Raw genomic sequence first — 18,728 nt, 5'->3', positions numbered from 1 at the left:
TTCCCCTGTCATAACCAGGCTGTGGAACGCCATGTTAAGCTTATGACAGAGGCTTCAGGCTCCGTTTGTGGAGGAGATAACAGAGATGGTTTCATCAGGGCTCGATTAGAGAGCAGGCGCAAAATGCCAAAGTTTGACAGCAAGGCTGATTTCAAAGTTTAGAATTTCAGTGAAGGTTACATTGAACAGGTCATTCTGGGGTGAAATTCATATCTCTTGGGCTTCCCAGAATGCCCTTGGGCGACAAACGCATTCCATCCCCGGTTTGTCCCCTAAAAGGTTCACATGTAGCCTGTCAGACTACCTCCACGTGGCGTGAACTGGAAACGTTAATTCTACTGGCTTAACGGCCAAACGTCCTATCCTACTCTGTTGCAATTATTGAAGGTATTTTTAATTTCTAGATGAATACTATAATTAGGGGAGACTGGGGTAAAGTGTGCAATGGGGTAAGATGAGCAACCCCTGTTTTTGGAAAAACGAGTTGGCGGAATTATTTTTTTTTTATTCTGGATATATCACTCATAATGCCACTTCATTCAATGTATTTGTTATGTCCACTGCGAATTGCATTTTACAATGGCACGCAATTATATTGTTTATGTCGAAAAGTCGAAATTTTTATTTTTTTGCCAAAAACTGAATAACTTTATTGTTACACTATGTAAATCAAATCTGTTTTTTTGTATTGGTAAGTATAAAGTGTGAGGATATTCAATAAAACGTTCAGGTTGGTTAGTCTTGTAGTTTTTTAAATATTTGTAATTTTGTCACAAAAATCATGATGGGGTAAAATGTGCAATGCTAGTTGAAGTATCTTGGAGCAGTTGCTCAACTTACCCCAAAAGAAATAGCTTTAGCATATTTAATGTTTGAACTGTTGAATTTATGTCTTTTTAGGTTCGTATTGGATAAAAAAAAACAGTGTTGTGTTGTACAGCATAATGCCTCGCAATTATACAAACAAACTGACAGGAGAATGCTTCAACTTAAACGAATTGCTCAACTTACCCCAAGTCATTGCTCAATTTACCCCATACAATTTTTGCCGGGGTAAGTTGAGCAACACGCCAATAAGTATCAATATAAAAAAATATAAAAATCGCAAGGTGATAAAACTCAATCTAAAATGTAGCTGATTCACTGGTGCTTTAAGTTAACCCTATTAAAATTTTCCAAAACAAACCGTTGTTTTTTAAAAGCGACTTAAGCAAAAAGGTGCTCATCTTACCCCACCCTCCCCTTACTAAATAAAGCTTCCATCTGTATTTGCTATTATCAAGAGGAACAATCGTACCTACGACAGAAAACAGCATAACCATATAACTGTCAAACGTTGGAGCAAATCGAAAAAGAAAAGTGTAACAATAACATTGATAGGAAATGTGAAAAACTGAATTTGGCGGCCTTATTGGATTTGGTGACGTCATAATTTGCTCACGCTGTCATCATATGTATTTCTAGTGTTTTATGACATGAACGAGGAAAGCTTGTTGAAATATAATGAAAATTTGGCAAGTAGGCTATTGGCAAAGTTATGGTGACTTTACTGTATTTTCAAGCAAAGTTGGCGGCCATCTTTGATTTGTGGATTGAGATTCATCAAGACGTTATTTTTTTTATTTTTTCACAAATGTGTTTTTCATGAGCAAACGCAACTTTTAAGGGGGCTATGTTTTTGAATTTCGCGAAAAAGTTATTTTCACTCCACCCTACTCTACATTTCTACAAGTATGTGAAGCTGTCATGATGAAGCTCTCAAAGGATAAAGATTCCATTAATCGATTTTGAACTCCAGGCTAAATCTATTTTAGATAGCTTTGAAATGATGGTCTCAAGAATCCAAATTGCCAAAGTGTGATCACTGAATTTCAAATCACTGCTAAACCCGCAGTTTTACGTTAAAAGATGGCAAATTTTCGGCTACTCTGTTACCAGATACTTCGGCATAAGTGAAAAAATTTAATCCACTATTTATATGGTAACAACAGCACAAAAGTTACACAAAGAATATATTTAAGTTAGGATATCAACCATTACCCAAACTATCTTAATTATAGCCTGTTACCGCTTTTGACTGATCAGCGTAGCAGATTGGCCTCAAGTAAAACTTAAAGCTTGAACGTTTGCTTAGCCAGTATTAATAGAAGTATGAGGTAAAATGGTCTTTACCGTAGCCTTCAGTTGTTCTTTTTATTTCTGACCATCACAGCAAAAAACAATACACGTCATGACTCATCATAGCAAAGGTCGAGAAAAAGGTAGAAGCGACAAAACGCGAACGTTAAAAAGTTTGTGACCGAAATAAGTTATTAAGTTGAAAGAAATTCGGCACGTTTGCAACTATGAGAATAGGTAGGGACATTTCAAACGGATTTTTGAAATTTTATACAAAGACTAGGCTATAAGTTACACCACCACAGAAGACCAACGAAAATGTTGTCAACAAATTAATTCCTGAAATCCTTTTGTTGTAATTTGAAACTTTGTCTTAAAACTTGTAACTTCAACTTTTGCAGAGATGCAGTACCAGTAGTAGATTTTATGAATATGGTCAAATACAAATTGTGCGTCTTGAATAATAAAAACACTATTGGCCACAAAATTAACAAAAAGCCATCAAACCAATTAAGGTAACATTTGTCAAACTCTTATGGGGGAACAAGTGAAAGCCAAGGTGCTGTAGCGATCCATTATCATGAAGTCTCAAGACTAACTCAAGTCTGAAGTTTCAAGACTAACTCAAGATATGGCTAAGATGTCCGACTACCTCCACAAGTGGAGACTCAAGCTCAGTAAAGCTAAAACAGTGTCGACTGCTTTCCATCTAAACAATAAGGAAGCAAAGCGTGAGCTGACCATCAACATCGATGGAAACATTCTGCCCTTTAACCCCACTCCAGTCTATCTTGGTGTTAGTTTGGACAGGACTCTCACGTAGGCCTACCGACACCACTTGGAATCACTTCGCAAGAAAGTAACATCACGCGTTGCCCTTATTCGTCGACTGGCAGGTACGAGCTGGGGTGCGACAGCAACAACTCTGCGCACCACTACACTGGCTCTTGTCCATTCCACCGCGGAGTACTGCGCCCCTGTATGGTGTCGTAGTGCTCATACTCACTTGCTCGACAAACCCATCAACGACGCCTTGCGTATTTTATCGGGATGCCTGAAACCTACACCTACTGAATTTTTACCAGTTCTTTCAGGCATCGCCCCTGCTGAGCTTCGCCGCAAAGCTGCCACAATCTCCCTGGCCCGCCGGTCACTGGAGCCACACCACGCGCTCCACAGCTACATCACCAGATCTGTAATAAAGAAACTCCTCAAATCGAGAAGCCCCTTTGTCGCTCAAGCACAATCTTTGCTGGAGCACAACACCAGTGCCCCATCCTGGATCGCCAACACCTGGCAAGAGGAGTGGACAGACAACACCTCCAGACTACACACCTTTGTTCCCGACGCTGGACCCATGCCACCAGGAAAGGAGCTTAGCCGACCTGTCTGGGTACGGTTGAATCGCCTCCGCACGGGTGTTGGGCGCTTCGCTTACTTGATGCACAAATGGGGCCTATCAACATCTGCGGCATGCAACTGTGGTGCAGAGGAACAGACAGCAGATCACATCCTATACCACTGCCGACGTTTACTCCTCCAAGGGCAGTTGGCCTGTCAACGCTGGAGGACTCTACAATCAAGTGGCTGCTCGAAGAATGCCCGGACATTTGACCCCAATGAAATGTAGTCCAAAAACAACCTCTCATACGAAAGAAGAAGATCATGAAGTCAAATCTCTGAATCCAATCATCCAAGTCACTCTTGAGCGACATGTTGCAAAGAAAGTTTAACCGTTTTAGATTTTTTGTATTAAATCAGTTTTAAAATTCAAATCTCACTGTGGTGTATATCTTACACATTGGCCAGCATTAGTGACCAGAGTACGGTAGCGCATAAGTTTGTTTTTATTTTTGCGTAAACCGGATCAAAAAGTTGCAGGGCGACAACTTCATGAGCAAAAACAGAACGAAACAAGCAACATAAAATAAAATCCATAGAAACGCAGGTCTTGAAAATAAATGCAACAATCAAGCGAAAAAAGATGGTGCGAGCATGTACAAAAATAGGTGACAAAAAATAATTGAACGTGTATAAAAATGTTTTCAGCCATTAGTTTCCATTGAGAATTGCAGTAGGCTACTCTAAAAGGATGTAATCTCAGCAAATTCACAATTGCTTTACAAAAAAATGGTGGTAATGCAGTTTTGGGTCACAGTAAAGAAAGTTACGCCACAAACACAAAATCAGAAGTAACCAGACAAACGATTTGAAAACATCTGCAAGCACGGATGAAACATTTTGTGATGATCTTAATGGAAGCTGTATGATGCCATTGTCATGTCATGAAGTTACACACGGTATAACATGCAAACGGCGAAAGGTTGTTTGAGACACTTGGTTGTTCTTATGCAATGTTTACAAAGTCAGCCGAATAAAAACAGACGTTCTCAGCATTCTTACTCTCAGCTGTCTCCTTGATAACTAGATAACTTTCACTCGCTATCTTTAAGTCAGAACGGTGGGTATTCAGTATAGCAGTTTGTGTCCATTTTATCTTGCTTTGCAAAATCATAATTCTTTGATAAATGAAACTTACTCCCAGGAGCACATGAGCCAGCTACAAACATGATACCCAGTGAATGATATAGTGATGAAGTAAGTAGGAAACACATGCAACTATAGCCTACTACATGCACTGCGCGTTAATAAAATAATTGGTTAACGTTGCAATAAAAGCTAGCACTACCATTTAGCAGGGCTGTGAAGTTGAGCGGAAAATATAAGACTCCTCGGCATATAATTGCCCGAGAATCATTCCATCCATTAGGAGCCCCTGAATGTAGAGCAGTCCTTAAAATGCGTTGCTCAAGCGCACACCCCCAGAGTCGAACCAGCGCTGCTTGATCTTGAAGCTTCTTCGTTCACAAAGCCACGCGCTAACCCACTGAGCCATCGGGGTGGACTGCTGACTCTGGACACGCCAAATCCCTCCGACTCCACAACCCTGCAATTTAGTCTAGAAACGTAGAATCATTACAAATAAGGCAGTCTATGGTGTCTCCAGTGAGATTAAATGCAATGGATAGTTTTGCTAGACTAATTAGTTTGGATGCCAGTAGTTTAAACAACACAATATTATATTACGGGGAACAGAGACATTATATCGTACAGATAAATATATAGATGAGCAATATGAAAGTACTATGACTTGATTCTTGTAGTGCGAATAATCTGAAAGTCAGTAACATTAGAACGCTTATAAAAAGCAGAAGGCAGCTACAAACACGATCAGCGGTCAATGATTCAGCGATGAAGCAAACACTACGCAGCAACCACATACAACAATATGGTGTAAACGGAAAAACATCTACTGTTCTATTTATTTCTGTTTATACCATGGCTCACTATATCACAAGAGCGCATGCTTTCTGAACAGTACACAGTCCATAGCAAAAACAGCTAGTTCAATATCTAGCAACATTCAGTGTAGAAGTGGTAGGTTTGACTGTCAGAAATGTAAAAATGGTTGTAAAACGATAAAATGATTGGGGGTTTACTAATCTCCCGTTATATGTAATTTAAAAACACTCGCCTCCAGTTTTCAGGTGGCACTTCGCGTCTGGTAGGCCTGTTAATATAGTGAGCCGCGGTTTAAACATAACATAAATGCGATGTTTGTTCAACGATAGAATATCATGATTGTGGACTCAGTGAATCCCTTCGAATGCATCCTCCCTGTTGCTACCGAGGGGAGGGATGTAGAGATGTTGCGGGTCTGGCTATCAGACCAGTCTGAAAAAGAGTTTTGACAAAGTTGAGATTTCCTTTTGTTATTAACGTCTCGCTAACACAGTCGTTCGCTTTGATAAGTTGTCGCACTGGCAACACTTGAATGTTGGTCGGTGATTTCACACGATTCACATTACCCAGCCAGCAAATCAGCCTTTTTAACATTGATTCAACGTCTGCAAACGTTGAATCAATGTAAAAAAGACTGATTTTTCGTCATTAATCATAAAATGTCACTCTGACGAGAATGGTGACAAAATAGCATTAGAAACGCTTTATTACACCAGGGCGCCTCAATATTCTGCTTTATTTATCACATTTTGCTTTTAGATCAAAAATTTCTAAATATTAAATTTCCTCATTCATTGCTTGATAACGTCACAACCCGTTGCGTCACCAGGCGAGGCAGCGCAAAGCTGCAAGAATATCAATGTCAGAAAATTTTAGTCAGAGAGAAAAACTATAATCGGTGAACCGTGACATATCAAGCCGCACTTTCAGCTAGCTATGCAGCAGTGAATAGGGAAGACAATGAAGGAATATGACATCATTAGCTTATGCAGGTCAGAAAAAGTAACACAGATTCGAAACTTACTCAAAAAGTCGCTGCAATCATTCGTAGTTTCCGAACTCTTTGTCACACCTACCACGCATAGAAACTTCGAGTAGCAAGTGCCCACTCTGTAGTGGTTGAAATATATTGGTAAGGATAGGAAGTAATTCACTACTGGCCTAACCATATTTCGTTTCATCTACTTTAAGTTGAATAAAGATGTTGGTTGAAAATGAATATGGCGACGATTTCATCGAGATAAGCTATTAATTTGAGATTTGCTTCGAATCGACATTTAATCGAGATTTGCTATTAAAATGTGAACAGCTTCAAATATTTCTTTAAGAGTCTTGTATGCAGACACACACATGTGTCGTCAGTGTGTCTTGAAGGGGTGTTGAACAGACGTCGCTTGAACGTAGTAAAGTCAAATGGCATTACCGCTCGTCAACACAGCCGACAGGATTGATGCAATTAAATAAAGCGATGTTGATTCCAAATGATCGATTTCACGAATAATGATGTTTAAACTGAATAGAACAGTAGGAAGACGGATAAAAGCAAGAGGAAGATGGAGGAAAGTAAAATGAAGACGGAAGATATGATGTTTGGGGTGATCTTAAAAACAAGTTGGTAACATTTGGATGAAAACAGAAGAAAAAGTGAAATGGTGTGGAATAATGGATGTCCGTCAGTAGTGGCTAAACAAGTCAGTTGTGGTGATGATGTTTCAACAACACAAGATAAAGTTGTAAAAACTTTACAAACTGCATGTAAAATGGTTTGTACACCTTACCTAACGGCTGGGCACATAGCATAGACATGTCCGTTGTATCCGGTGGCTCGAAACTGCAGATGACCAGGAGTAACAAACTCTCGGAGTTCAGGAGGAGTCTGGAGAGTGACGCTTTCATCATTTCCGTTGATGTACTTGATGGGGACCACCAAATTGTTCGAGGGGTCCGCACAATTCGAAGCTATGAATATTCAATTGTTAAGCTTTTTTTTTATATAAAACTACATTGTGATGAACCATAAGCAGATGAACTATGCAACGACATGAAACATAGAACAAACAAAAAATTGCGAACGTTTTCGGTTGTGCGATATGATAACCCTTGTCCAGCATCTGAACAACGAATATGTCTGCTTGTGGTTGAACAAAGTTATCTCCTCCCCAAAACGTAGATTGTATTCTTTGCGATGACGCCATAATGTTTCGTCACATCAGAACATAAACAATTAAACATGTTCCCTGAGGAGCCAGATGGAAAGTGTGCTTTCGGGCGCAAAAACAAATATTTTGCTTTGAATTGGATCCCGCAACCGTTGCATCATGTTGAAAGATACCACTGCAATTTATCTCGTAGCTATCTATGGCTATTCGGATAGAAATTGGATCCTTAGAAAGCTGTGGACGAAAGAGTTATAAAAGTTTGAATCACTAAATAAACACCGAACGATCAGCACCTCAAAGCTTGGTTTAACTTTGGTTGAAAAACTGATGGCAAAATTTTATATTATTCATCATCACTGAATTCTTACCAATACTTGGGAAACGAGCGAACACTTCAAGTATGTTTAAGAGAACTTCTTTCACTGGAAACGCCTGGTAAATGCTTCCAGGCTCTCTGCAACACAAAGGGCGGAACATTAATGTTACGGAACAACCTTACATTACCACAGTTCAAGTATAGCTAGAATTACTTCATCACCAGTGATATTCATTTACAAATGAGTAATCTTTGTTTTGAAAAGTGGCGTATACTATATAAAACATACAATAAAAAGTATTATTCAGGAATCAGGAACAAAACTTGTTTGAAAAGTTTTGAAATACACAAGTAGACTGTTTTGAAATGCACAAGTAGACTTCGGGATGTTTAAAATTAAAGTATTGCACAATTGGCCATAGCATAATACAGCTGATACCCAGTGAACGCCTGGTATGAAATAGCCACAAAAAGATCCCATTCCAATCCTTAAGAAACATCAGGGGCGTAGGCCACAATCAGGGTGTTAACATTGACAGGCGCATGCAGACAAGATAATGCGGTTTGAAAAGTACTTCTCGGTAGTTATGTTAACTAATGCAAACAAAGCAAACTTTATCTAAGTATGACAATTTTGGTAAATTGTCGAGTACCCATGTTAACACATTAACTCCGGGATAACATTTAGTTTCTGTCATTACCAACCTGGCAAGGAGAGTGTAGCCAGTTATTGAATTCGTGTATTCATTGTAAGAAGTATATCGGGAAAAGTCATATTCCACGCCGCTGATGTTTGCTGAAAGGGAATGTGACTCTGAGTACGAGGTCCGAGTCAAAGGTTTGGAGTTCCATTCCTGAGCGAAGCAATAAAGCCATGGAAAATTATCTTAATGCACTAAACGTTGGTTTCTATACAGCATACATTACAATACTGTAGAGACCAGCGAGCATTAACTTTATAGCATTAGTTTTGAAAAAAATGCCGCCCTGCATCCAAGTTTAATATTTTCTATTTGGCCTACCAACAAAAAGATTGCACATACATGGAAGAAAAGCTTACAACTCTCTTATAAAGTAATAACGCATGTTTATCGATGTATGGTAAGTTTAAATTCGCCCAAAATTCCACCGTGATCTTACCTTTTCATTCCTTACAAAGAATATAACGTTGCAGACACTAGGTGCGCTGTTGTTTAAGCTGTAAGACGAGTAATACCCAATGACAAAGTTTCCTATTTTCAAGCTGCCAGTGTCAGCTATGACTGATCCCTGGTTGTCCAACCTTGAACGGCCTTCCGTGAACTACAAAGTCAAAGGTCATAGGTCATGGTTGATAAGTGTTGTAGCCGCCTTACTACAACGACAAAGACTCATCAAGCGGCTGGAGAATTTATTCGAAGCTAAAAATCGTGATGGTTGAAATATTGTCACTGCACACTTAAAACCTTCACCATGGCCCACTGTTGATACAGTCGGTCAACTCACATTTGGAAGCACTTAGTTAAGAGGCCAATGGCCGTGCATTATAAATTGGTCTGCTGGTCGACCAGCTGAAGCCGGGTGTCGAACCAGGTTTGCATTATTGAAAAACCAAAGCCATTCTTCCGTCGAGGACATTTCTATACTAAACGCAAACTAAATGATTGTCATAATGAAACCCACCCTGAAGCCCATAACGTGGTCCAGGTTTTCAGTCCTTGCCAGAGCGAAGAATGGATACGACTTCCTGCTGGACACTTGTATCAAGTCATCGTTTAATCTGAAAAGAAAAATGTGAGGAAGCATTGACAGTAAAGCTTTACTTTTTTTTTATAAGCTTTGTTGTATTACAAGTAGGCCACATAACGTAACAACATACTCAGTACCTCTCTGTAGCACCGTGTAACAAGCGTTCAGGCAGAAAATACCAAACTCTTTAATAGGTTCGAAGATTTATTGCATGCGAGACTTGAGATTAGGAATGGGGTTGCATGCGAGAACTCGGACAAGGGTTGAAAATTAAGTAAAATATAACGGTCTTATGAGCTGATGCAAAGATATTATGCAAATATACTAGTACCAATTCACTTAAAACTTTCGCCTAGCATTGTATTAAAATAATTTATGGTTTTCGTTGAAGCGTGACACAAAACGTTATTTTGTACAAAACACCTTTAAATTTATTGATCGCTTTCAAAATGCGTCTCACTAGGTAAGAGATATCAAGGCCGTTGGGGATAAAAATTTGACATTGAGGAAAATGCTCATATTACAACAGAACGTATTTCTCTACATCTACACCAACATGATGCTGCTGTTCATAACTCCACTAAAGATATTTGTCTAATACTCACGTGTAAGACTTCCCGTAGTCCAAGGTAATGTTCGTGTCCTTCTCCCGAAGTGTCAATTGAACCTGACAAACAAGATGATAACTATCATCAATGTGAAGAATATTGAATCTTTAAAACGACTATTGTTGGTCTCCGAGCAGAAATTCAGTATCACTTTAAAAAGTCTGTGGCCTGACTTGCCGAGGTATCGAACCCATGTGTACCAATCCAGAGGAGGACATTCGAGCTACCGAGCTATTGAACCAGTTCATAAAACAGATTGTAAAAGGATAAAACAATAGAAAGTAAACTCCATCTATTCACCTCCATGCCGTAGGGAGTGAAGATACCTCCACCGTCTGTCAGTCTGGAGGGGGACACGTCATCGTAGGTGTACTGCAGGAAGTCAGGCATGCCCTCAACGAGACTAGCGCCCCTAGCGGCAAGAGCATCTAGCATTCCTTGTATGTCTGAAAACGTACGATGAGAAAATCGACAACATAACGTAGATCGGACAACACTAAACTCGTATATAAGCGGTTTTAAATTTCACATTAAATTTGTTATAGCCATTATGAATATTTTATGAATTCAAACACTTGATGACATCACGATCCACACTAAACATGTTACAGCTATGAACGATATACACTATGCACTACAGTGATGGACCACCATGTACCTATACCGTCAAATCCCATCAAGACATCAACTACATTCCTCATGAAGCCCTCGTATGGAAATTGATGGTCCGTCATGGAAAGTGGCTCTCTGTAAGCGAATTTGTAACTTTAACCTTGTTTTTTTAAGCGTTCCATCTGCAAGGTGGGTTACAACATTAAACATGTATATCACTGAAAAGTTAGGTCAACACCTTAAGAATAACAAACGTAACAGCAGATCCCCACCGTGTCATTCGTTCATGTTTAATATGTTCTGATGGAAAGTTTAGAGACAACTTCCCATGTGATTCACATCCAATTCAAACATACAACCCGACAAATCAAATATTCAGTATCACCCAATACCTGGCCAGCATAGTGTATCCGTGCACAGCGTTGGTGTGGGTGGCCGACCTGAGACGTGTAAATGAAATTGAATTTCCTAGAAGTGATTCTGATCCCCACTGTTGAAAAATGGAACAAAGTAATCGGCACTAACAGGAACATCGTGGCTTGCAAACTTCGTTTGTATAAACGTTTACACAGCATGGGACATGCTGCGTTACCAGAAAACGTGATACAAAATGAAGGGGGCAGCAGCAGATGCGAGGAAAGTCCATCATGTGATTCTTTCTGCAAGCAGCATAAAAATTGGAAACGAACATTGTCGAAACCGAACCTAGACTCGAAACGTTCAACCGACCTTACAAGGATTACTTTTCCCCAAGCTCTCTCCATTTTGCTTCAAAGAAGCCTGGTTTTTATCTCAAAACATCAGAGTCGACCAGTTGTCTGCAGTGACTCTTGCATCTCTCTTGATCATTAACATGTTCAAATTTCAAAATCTCTTCTCGGTGCATTGTGATTTTATTGTCGACCAGTATCTTCGTCCCACCATCCTACAGCTGAACGCTGAGGCATCATATCCAGCAAGTTTCACACTCACCATTTCACTATACACGGTGAACCAAAAATCGCAGTAGCTTGGTATGAAATCGCTGTAGCGACATTTGTAGATATAAGTGACAGGAAAGTCCTTAGAATCGGTGCTGATGTAGGAGCCTTCATATCGTTTGTCGTCTGTACTAGTGCGGAACGATGTGACCTTAAAACAAGTAACAGAAATCAGTGAGTGTCATGTCCACGCTTATACCACGTGGTCGAGGTACATGAAAAGGACAGGAAGGCAAGACAGCCAATCTGAGATTCGGATACACCAGCAGTGGATCTTTCTACAACTCGGCCTGTTAAGCTACAGCTTAATGCCTTTACTTATGCACCAACCAATATTCGTTGATTGTCGATTACCAATGACCTTTGAGCGAACGGTTGACCAATTGGGTGGTAAAGTAATCGACGCTCAAAAGAGCCGCTGTTAGTGCAATCAATCCTTGGTGTACCGTCAAGTTCCATTTGTACCGTGCACTCAGACAATAATTTAAAAAAGTTGAAAATATACAAAAAAAAGTTGAAATTTACTCAATTACCATTTTGGTAGAGGTGATTTTTTTAACCATAACCAATAACCATTGTTTACTCAATTAGGAATACAAAGTAATAGAAGCTAATTTAAGTAAAATCCAGAACAACTAAGAGATAGAATATCAACAACAAACGGAAGAACAACTAAACCGGACTAAACTGGAAAAGAAGAACTGGAACAAAACCTGAGTGGATCAAACAAGGAAAATTAAATATGACGCACAACTTACAGTATACGTGTACAAGTCCGAGGGATCCGTAGCGTTCGTCACGTTGTTGGTTTTCACCAGTGCAAAGAATGGGAATGACTTTCTGCTAGACAACTCCTCGCAGCTGCGTCAAGTAGTTAGAGATTATAGTCAAGTAGTTAGATTTTATAGTGAAGTTTCATTTTCGTCCCCTAAAGCATACAAGTGGTCTACCGAAAGCTCATATTGGAGATTGGTAAACGGGATTTGAAACGTTGGGTACACGACATTCTGTCGCACCGACCTGTCGTAAGAAAACTAATCGCAGTCGACTTGCCGCAGGGACATCTCGCCGCAAGGTGCATGCACTTGAGATGTATCCGGCGGTAAGATGTCCCATTGTCCCTGCAAAAGGTCGGTCGTGGTCAGTTTTCTAACAACAGGTAGGCATCGACAGAATGTCCTGATCCCTTAGGCCTTCCCGTAATCTTTCCTCAACCTTTATTCAAGGAATTAATGATTCAAACAGGTAGTTGCTATGAAACCTGAAGAAAGTTTGCGTGGCAACTTTTGTTGTTCTACTTATGATGTAGAAAGCATTATGGCGTTCTTAATAATACTGGCCAATGGTTAACGAGGATAAGGAAAGTGGCCTGACCTCGGGCAACAAGTATCAGAGCACAAACTTTAAGTTGAGGTTTTCAACATTCAAGTTTGCATGCAACAAATACAAAGGGCGTGGCACTGGAAGTAAACCGCACTTCACTTACTCGTACGTTTGTCCATAGATGAGATCGAACTTCGTGCAATTCGGAGCTTCCACTGAGATCTAAATAACCATTTGTTTTTATTATTATTAGCCATCACAGGAAATGCAAAACAAACGTAGGCTAATATGTGCAGAGACGCAATATATACGTATTTTCCGCATTACGCAAGCAAGCTAAGCATATAGCCTAGTTATATTGAAAGAGAAATTAACAACTTGTTTCCAGTGTAACAAAATTACTTCTCTTCAAACGTAATACTGTAGTGAAATGTTGTATATACATCTTTAAGTTTCTAGGATTGGAGGTTTATCCTTCTACTGCTCCACGTTATAAAAGGATAGACCCGTGATACGTCTTATCATTGATATAAGTGCAGTTGCTTTTATGTTATATTTACACTCACACAACCACTCATAGCAGCAAACATACATTATGGAAACACAAAAGCTTACGCTTACGACGAACAACGGCTAACAAATCGTTGACTCAATTGAGCCAAGAACTGTGAGGCACAGCTAACCACTGCACCACAATGGTTGCCATGAAACATCTGGAAGTGATGTCATTTTGCAAACTAGTGCTGGCTCAAGGTGTTACCTTCTCTTGATTGATGTCAGACAAGTTGAGTCGTGTTCTACCACAAACATATGTTTGTTAACGTCTTAAAACCATTATTTTACCGTCTAACCTACCTGCATCCCGTATGGATCAAACAAATCATTTCCCCCGTCAGTCAACCTGTCAGGAGTCGAGTCATTGTAGACATATTCGTATAACTCGGGCGACATGGTCGTGTTAAGGATTCCACCAGCGTCGGCTTTCTTCACCAGCGCATCAAGCATGTCGTCAATGACGGAGGTTCCAGATACTGGAAAAATACAAATAACCTGTATTTTGTAAGCAACATCATTTTTTATCTACCAAAACATATTACTAGAGTTTTCTTTCGCTATTGTTATTGAAATAATTTTTATGTTTACGTGAAAAAGAGAGAATAAAAAATTAAAACAAGCTTTTACTTGTTATTCTTTAATCTCACCTTGGTCGTCGTCTCTGACGGGAGAGAGCGGGAAGTGATCGGAGAACATGGATTTGAGGTTTCCACCATAATCTTCCAAAAACTTATTGTCAGTGTAGTAACCCAAAGAAGTCTTCGCACCGCTCTCACTGACAGCTGCTCCATTAGGTACATGCTTGACCATCACGTCTGATGCCTGAAGGCAAGTAGTGTAAGTCAAGTACAAAAGCATTCGGGTCTAGAGTAAGCCATAAGTTTTCTTTTTGAACGGCTTTGAAGTTTTCTTAAATTGGAGCAGAATTCCTCACCTGCCAACATTAGTTTTGTAGATGTAGCCACGACCTGTTAAACATTTTTTTTTTATAAAAAACCCAGCCCACCCGGTAGCTACGCGGGTACCCGGGCAACTATCCACCACAACCCTGATTCTATATCATGAATCTAATCTAACTTTAAACATCTAAAAAATGAACTTTCATATATATAATTTTCTGTGCCGGTGTAAGTAATTATTTTAAAGCTGTTATTACTTTTATGGACTGTGGTACATTTTGGGTTTTATGTGGATTAAAATTAACATAATAACTTCAAATCTTACTTTCAGTTTTGAATATCCAAGGTTTTTGTAGTCACGAGTTGTAGCACTGTCAGGAGGTGTTGACATGACGTCAGAGTTCTCCCAAAGTCTCGTCTCACCTGCATTAAATATAACCAATAACGAGTGCATCAGTGCATGCATTGAAAATGAAACAAACTGAACAGTGTGAGCCGTGAGAGCATTAATTGGACCAACAAAAAACAGTCACTCGGTGGTAATTGGAAATCAGGTGGTGACTCTCAATGGTTTTTGAGCAGAACAGTACTTCCCAACCTACAAGTCATGACCCTGGGCATTGACATAGGGTTGGGTTTAACACTCTACCATGATTGTATAGTTGACCTTGCAGTAACAACATTATATGTCGCATCGAAGATTGTGAGATTTTTTGTGATAATGTCGCAAGTATAGGAAAGATACGAAGAGGGGGGTCACAAAAGTGAGTGAAACACAAAAGTGTTGAGTAAAGTAAACTAGAGTGGATTATGAAATTAAGTGTAAAAAACTGACAAAAAACACAAAAGCTCAATGTACTCACTCAAAGTATTTCCACCATTGCTGACCCAGACATCATCAGAAGCACATTTCTTGTCAACATCGCTCTCATGGACTGTGGCAACCAGCGTCCAACCTCCTCCATCAGTTTCCATGTCACAGTAAGTCTGTAACATTTCACTCCTATAGTTATATCTTTTATGTTCGATAATTAAAATACATTTAAACTATCTATAATTATGTTATTAGCCCATTCATTTCTTTGAATGATTTTCTGCTTGATTTTATCATCTGCAAAACCTAGAGGTATAATTTGCAGTCTAGATGTATGGTATCAAAGATACATAATTCTGTTATTATCATCTTCTTCGATTTCTATGCCACAAGCAAGATATTTTTACTTTATTTAATTCCCTGCTGAGGTTCTTATCTTAAAAGGTGTGTACAAAAGTTTAAAATTTCAGACAAACAACACACCACAGTGAAAACTAGGGGCATCTTCTAGAATTGTCTTTATTTACCAGAAACGGCTCATGTGTGCTGTCAGGTTGTATGACATAATAATTTGAAGAAATGTCCCCTCTTTTTTTCATCTCCAGACATGAGGCAGGAGGATTTCCAGATATGATTTGGGATCTATTAGATTCTTCAGAATACTGCAAGAGAAAATACATAGATGTTTATATATTTTAAGATGGATTTTAAGTTATAAAAGGAAAAGTTATTCAACATCATTTGATGAAGCATAAAAAATACATTATAATAATGCAAACGAATATATTTTCACACAAGGCACTTCAAATAGAATCTGATTTTATTTGAATAGGCTAAGCTGTTTATGATTGAACTGACTCATTGAACATAAAATTGAATGTACGTATTGTAAGACATGTAACCGAGTCGTTCATATCAAGCATTGTTATGGGTTTGACACCTGTCAGAAGGTATTTCATTTTCTTGCTAAAAAAAACACATCATCTCAAAAACTGTGGAATTTGAAATGAACTAAATCTATGAAAATTCGAATTATAAATTTATTTTACATATGTTGCAACAACATATAAGCTATCCATTGTTATAGAGCAGTATGGTATGCATCACAACAGACATAAATATGTTTTGGAAAGATAATTGTGTAGCTGAAAACTCAAAAACGATGTGTTCAATTCATTGTAGGTCTGCTCCATAACAACTGGTTAATTTTAAGGTGGTCAAAATATTACCTTCACCATGAAGTATATTCCTGCTATTGACAAAGCTATTAATGTCAAAATGACAACAACAACAATCATGCATGGTCTTGATGTGCCTTTGCTGTTCTGTCCTGCGACACCTGCAAACATGTAAAGTTGCAACTTAGCAAGCTGGGAAGTTTTGTATCATTAAGACGACAAAGTTTATCAGAAATTTTGATTAACACTGCAACTTGTAATGGTCTTGTAGATTGTATGCGACATTCTATATTTTAAATGAGAATGCACTAACTTTCAACACTTCAATAAATATAAATCCTATTTTCTTTCGGGTTACCACTTTAACATAGAAAGAGGGCTTCTTGTAAATTGCATGTGGCATCATTCAAACATTTAGCAACAATCAGTAGTACTGTAGTAAATATTGTGTAACTTTCACACTAACGGTACTAAACTAATATCATAGCCTATATATACCGGTACTAATTAAAAAGGTTGTGGCTATATTTACACTGCATAGTGTAATAATAGCCTCAATAGTGTTGCCAGATAAGGAATTCTGCCCTAATTTGAGAAAATTTTAAAGCTGTTGAAAACAAAAACTTGTATTTTAGAATTTGGTTTCAGTCCTGGGCAAAGATCAAAACCCTAATCTTGGGTCCACGTCTTTTAGGCGCAGACAGTTAGGCGCCGGTCAAATAGGCGCGCACACTGTGGCGTCTGGATATTTAGGTGCGGAGCACTGTGGCGCCCGTTCATTTAGGTGCCATTCCTAGTAAAGTCTGCAGATTGTATCAGCTTGGCAGGTAGGGCAATGCTTTTCACAAAAATGTTACATTGAACAGAAAAATATGTTGTTTTGTTAATGCGCGTGTGGAGATGAGGTGCGAGACAACGCTCTACTACTCTTGATATTAGCGCATCTCCACAGGACATTTGCTATGCATCCTGAACACAGGTTGCCGCCAGATGGAACCTTACTTAATTTGTTATCTTTCGCAATTGCTTCTACTCGGGATAGATTGGTCGTACGGCGAGTTCGTATGAGACAACGCTCTACAACGTGAATACATTTCTATCGGGCATATGAACCCTAGCTATAAGTTGCAAGCATAATGGTGCGACTTTGCTCGTTATTACACCTAGTCGGGGTTTTGACGAAAAACTAAGTTACTTTTCACTCAAGCCTACCACCCGCTTGAATATAGGCTACGGTATATTTTTTACTGATGTTTAGTGTATCATAGTTATTATTTTACTCATTAAAAGTGAACTCAGTCATGTTCGGAAACTTGAATAATTTATTGATAAAACTTTCGCCGACGCAAACCTGGACTAACAACAAATAAATGCCGAACACACGCATTCAAATACAGTATATTTTTCTGTTCAATGTAACATTTTGTGGGAAAAGAATTATCCTACCTGCCACGCTGATACAATCTGCAGACTTTATTAGAAATAGCACCTAAATGAACGGGCGCCACAGTGCTTCGCACCTAAATATCCAGACGCCACAGTGTGCGCGCCTATTTGACCGGCGCCTAACTGTCTGCGCCTAAAAGACTTGCTCCCCTAATCTTATTCCTAACTCCAACCCTTACCTTAACCCTTCCTAACTGTAATCTTAACTCTGGCAACACCTGATTGTAACCATGGCAACAAGTGTGGAAAAATAGCCACTTCTAATTAAAAAATACGAGATATCATCTTACCAGTTTCCATACTAATATCAACTTCTTGGTTAGCTTTACTATAGTTCATTTCTCTTAATTTTTAGCCAACAGATTTTTGCCACAAGTTATCTACAACAAAAGACACAATGGACTAGTTGTTGGCTTAAACAAAACAAATAAGTAAGGTTCTTGTCTAGGCAACACCCAACTTGAGATCAACACTGCATAAAATTAATGTCATTGACCTGGGATATATACAATGCCTGCAATAAGCTTGATCATCTGAAGACAGAATAAAAAATGGTTCTAATTTCAATAATGATCAGCTTGTGTAATCTACACTTTTAAAACAATAAAGATTTGTCCGAAGCATGATTGCTAGCAATGCCTGGAAGCTGGAATTGTATTGTTTAAAAACTTGTATGAAATTATATGCTT

General features: G+C 38.9%; 1 protein-coding gene across 2 annotated transcripts; it reads right to left on the bottom strand.

The window, feature by feature from the left end:
* Positions 1 to 3,947: 3,947 nt before the first annotated feature.
* Positions 3,948 to 18,418, bottom strand: LOC145783307 (uncharacterized). Of its 2 annotated transcripts, XM_082595150.1 has the most exons (21): positions 18,330 to 18,418; positions 16,645 to 16,754; positions 15,943 to 16,077; positions 15,465 to 15,588; positions 14,927 to 15,024; positions 14,350 to 14,524; positions 14,003 to 14,178; positions 13,311 to 13,369; positions 12,583 to 12,685; positions 11,817 to 11,975; positions 11,237 to 11,334; positions 10,891 to 10,979; positions 10,533 to 10,678; positions 10,230 to 10,291; positions 9,559 to 9,655; positions 9,037 to 9,198; positions 8,602 to 8,750; positions 7,949 to 8,034; positions 7,200 to 7,380; positions 6,446 to 6,531; positions 3,948 to 5,853 (listed from the first exon to the last, which is right to left on the bottom strand). In XM_082595150.1, exons 1-21 carry the CDS (start codon positions 18,376 to 18,378, stop codon positions 5,741 to 5,743), a joined length of 2,457 nt encoding a protein of 818 aa, XP_082451276.1. In that variant the 5' UTR covers positions 18,379 to 18,418; the 3' UTR covers positions 3,948 to 5,740. The 2 variants fall into 2 exon arrangements, with proteins under 2 accessions (XP_082451276.1, XP_082451277.1); XM_082595151.1 differs by lacking the exon at positions 6,446 to 6,531 and having other exon boundaries at positions 5,736 to 5,853.
* Between the last annotated feature and the right edge of the window lie 310 nt (positions 18,419 to 18,728).

Source organism: Aplidium turbinatum, chromosome 14 (genome assembly GCF_918807975.1).
Source record: "Aplidium turbinatum chromosome 14, kaAplTurb1.1, whole genome shotgun sequence".
Taxonomy (NCBI): domain Eukaryota; kingdom Metazoa; phylum Chordata; class Ascidiacea; order Aplousobranchia; family Polyclinidae; genus Aplidium; species Aplidium turbinatum.
The sequence above is the reverse complement of the archived record's forward strand: the minus strand, read 5'-3'. Positions and strand labels throughout refer to the sequence as shown.

What these genes read in the sequence shown, in the direction of transcription:
- LOC145783307 (XM_082595150.1), bottom strand. Translation starts at nt 18,378, where the DNA reads ATGAACTATAGTAAAGCTAACCAAGAAGTTGATATTAGTATGGAAACT. An exon ending in TTGGATATTCAAAACTGAAA is followed by an intron (nt 14,525 to 14,926) that starts GTAAGATTTGAA and finishes ACTTGCCTTCAG; the next exon opens with GCATCAGACGTGATGGTCAA. An exon ending in GGATACACTATGCTGGCCAG is followed by an intron (nt 10,980 to 11,236) that starts GTATTGGGTGAT and finishes ATTCGCTTACAG; the next exon opens with AGAGCCACTTTCCATGACGG.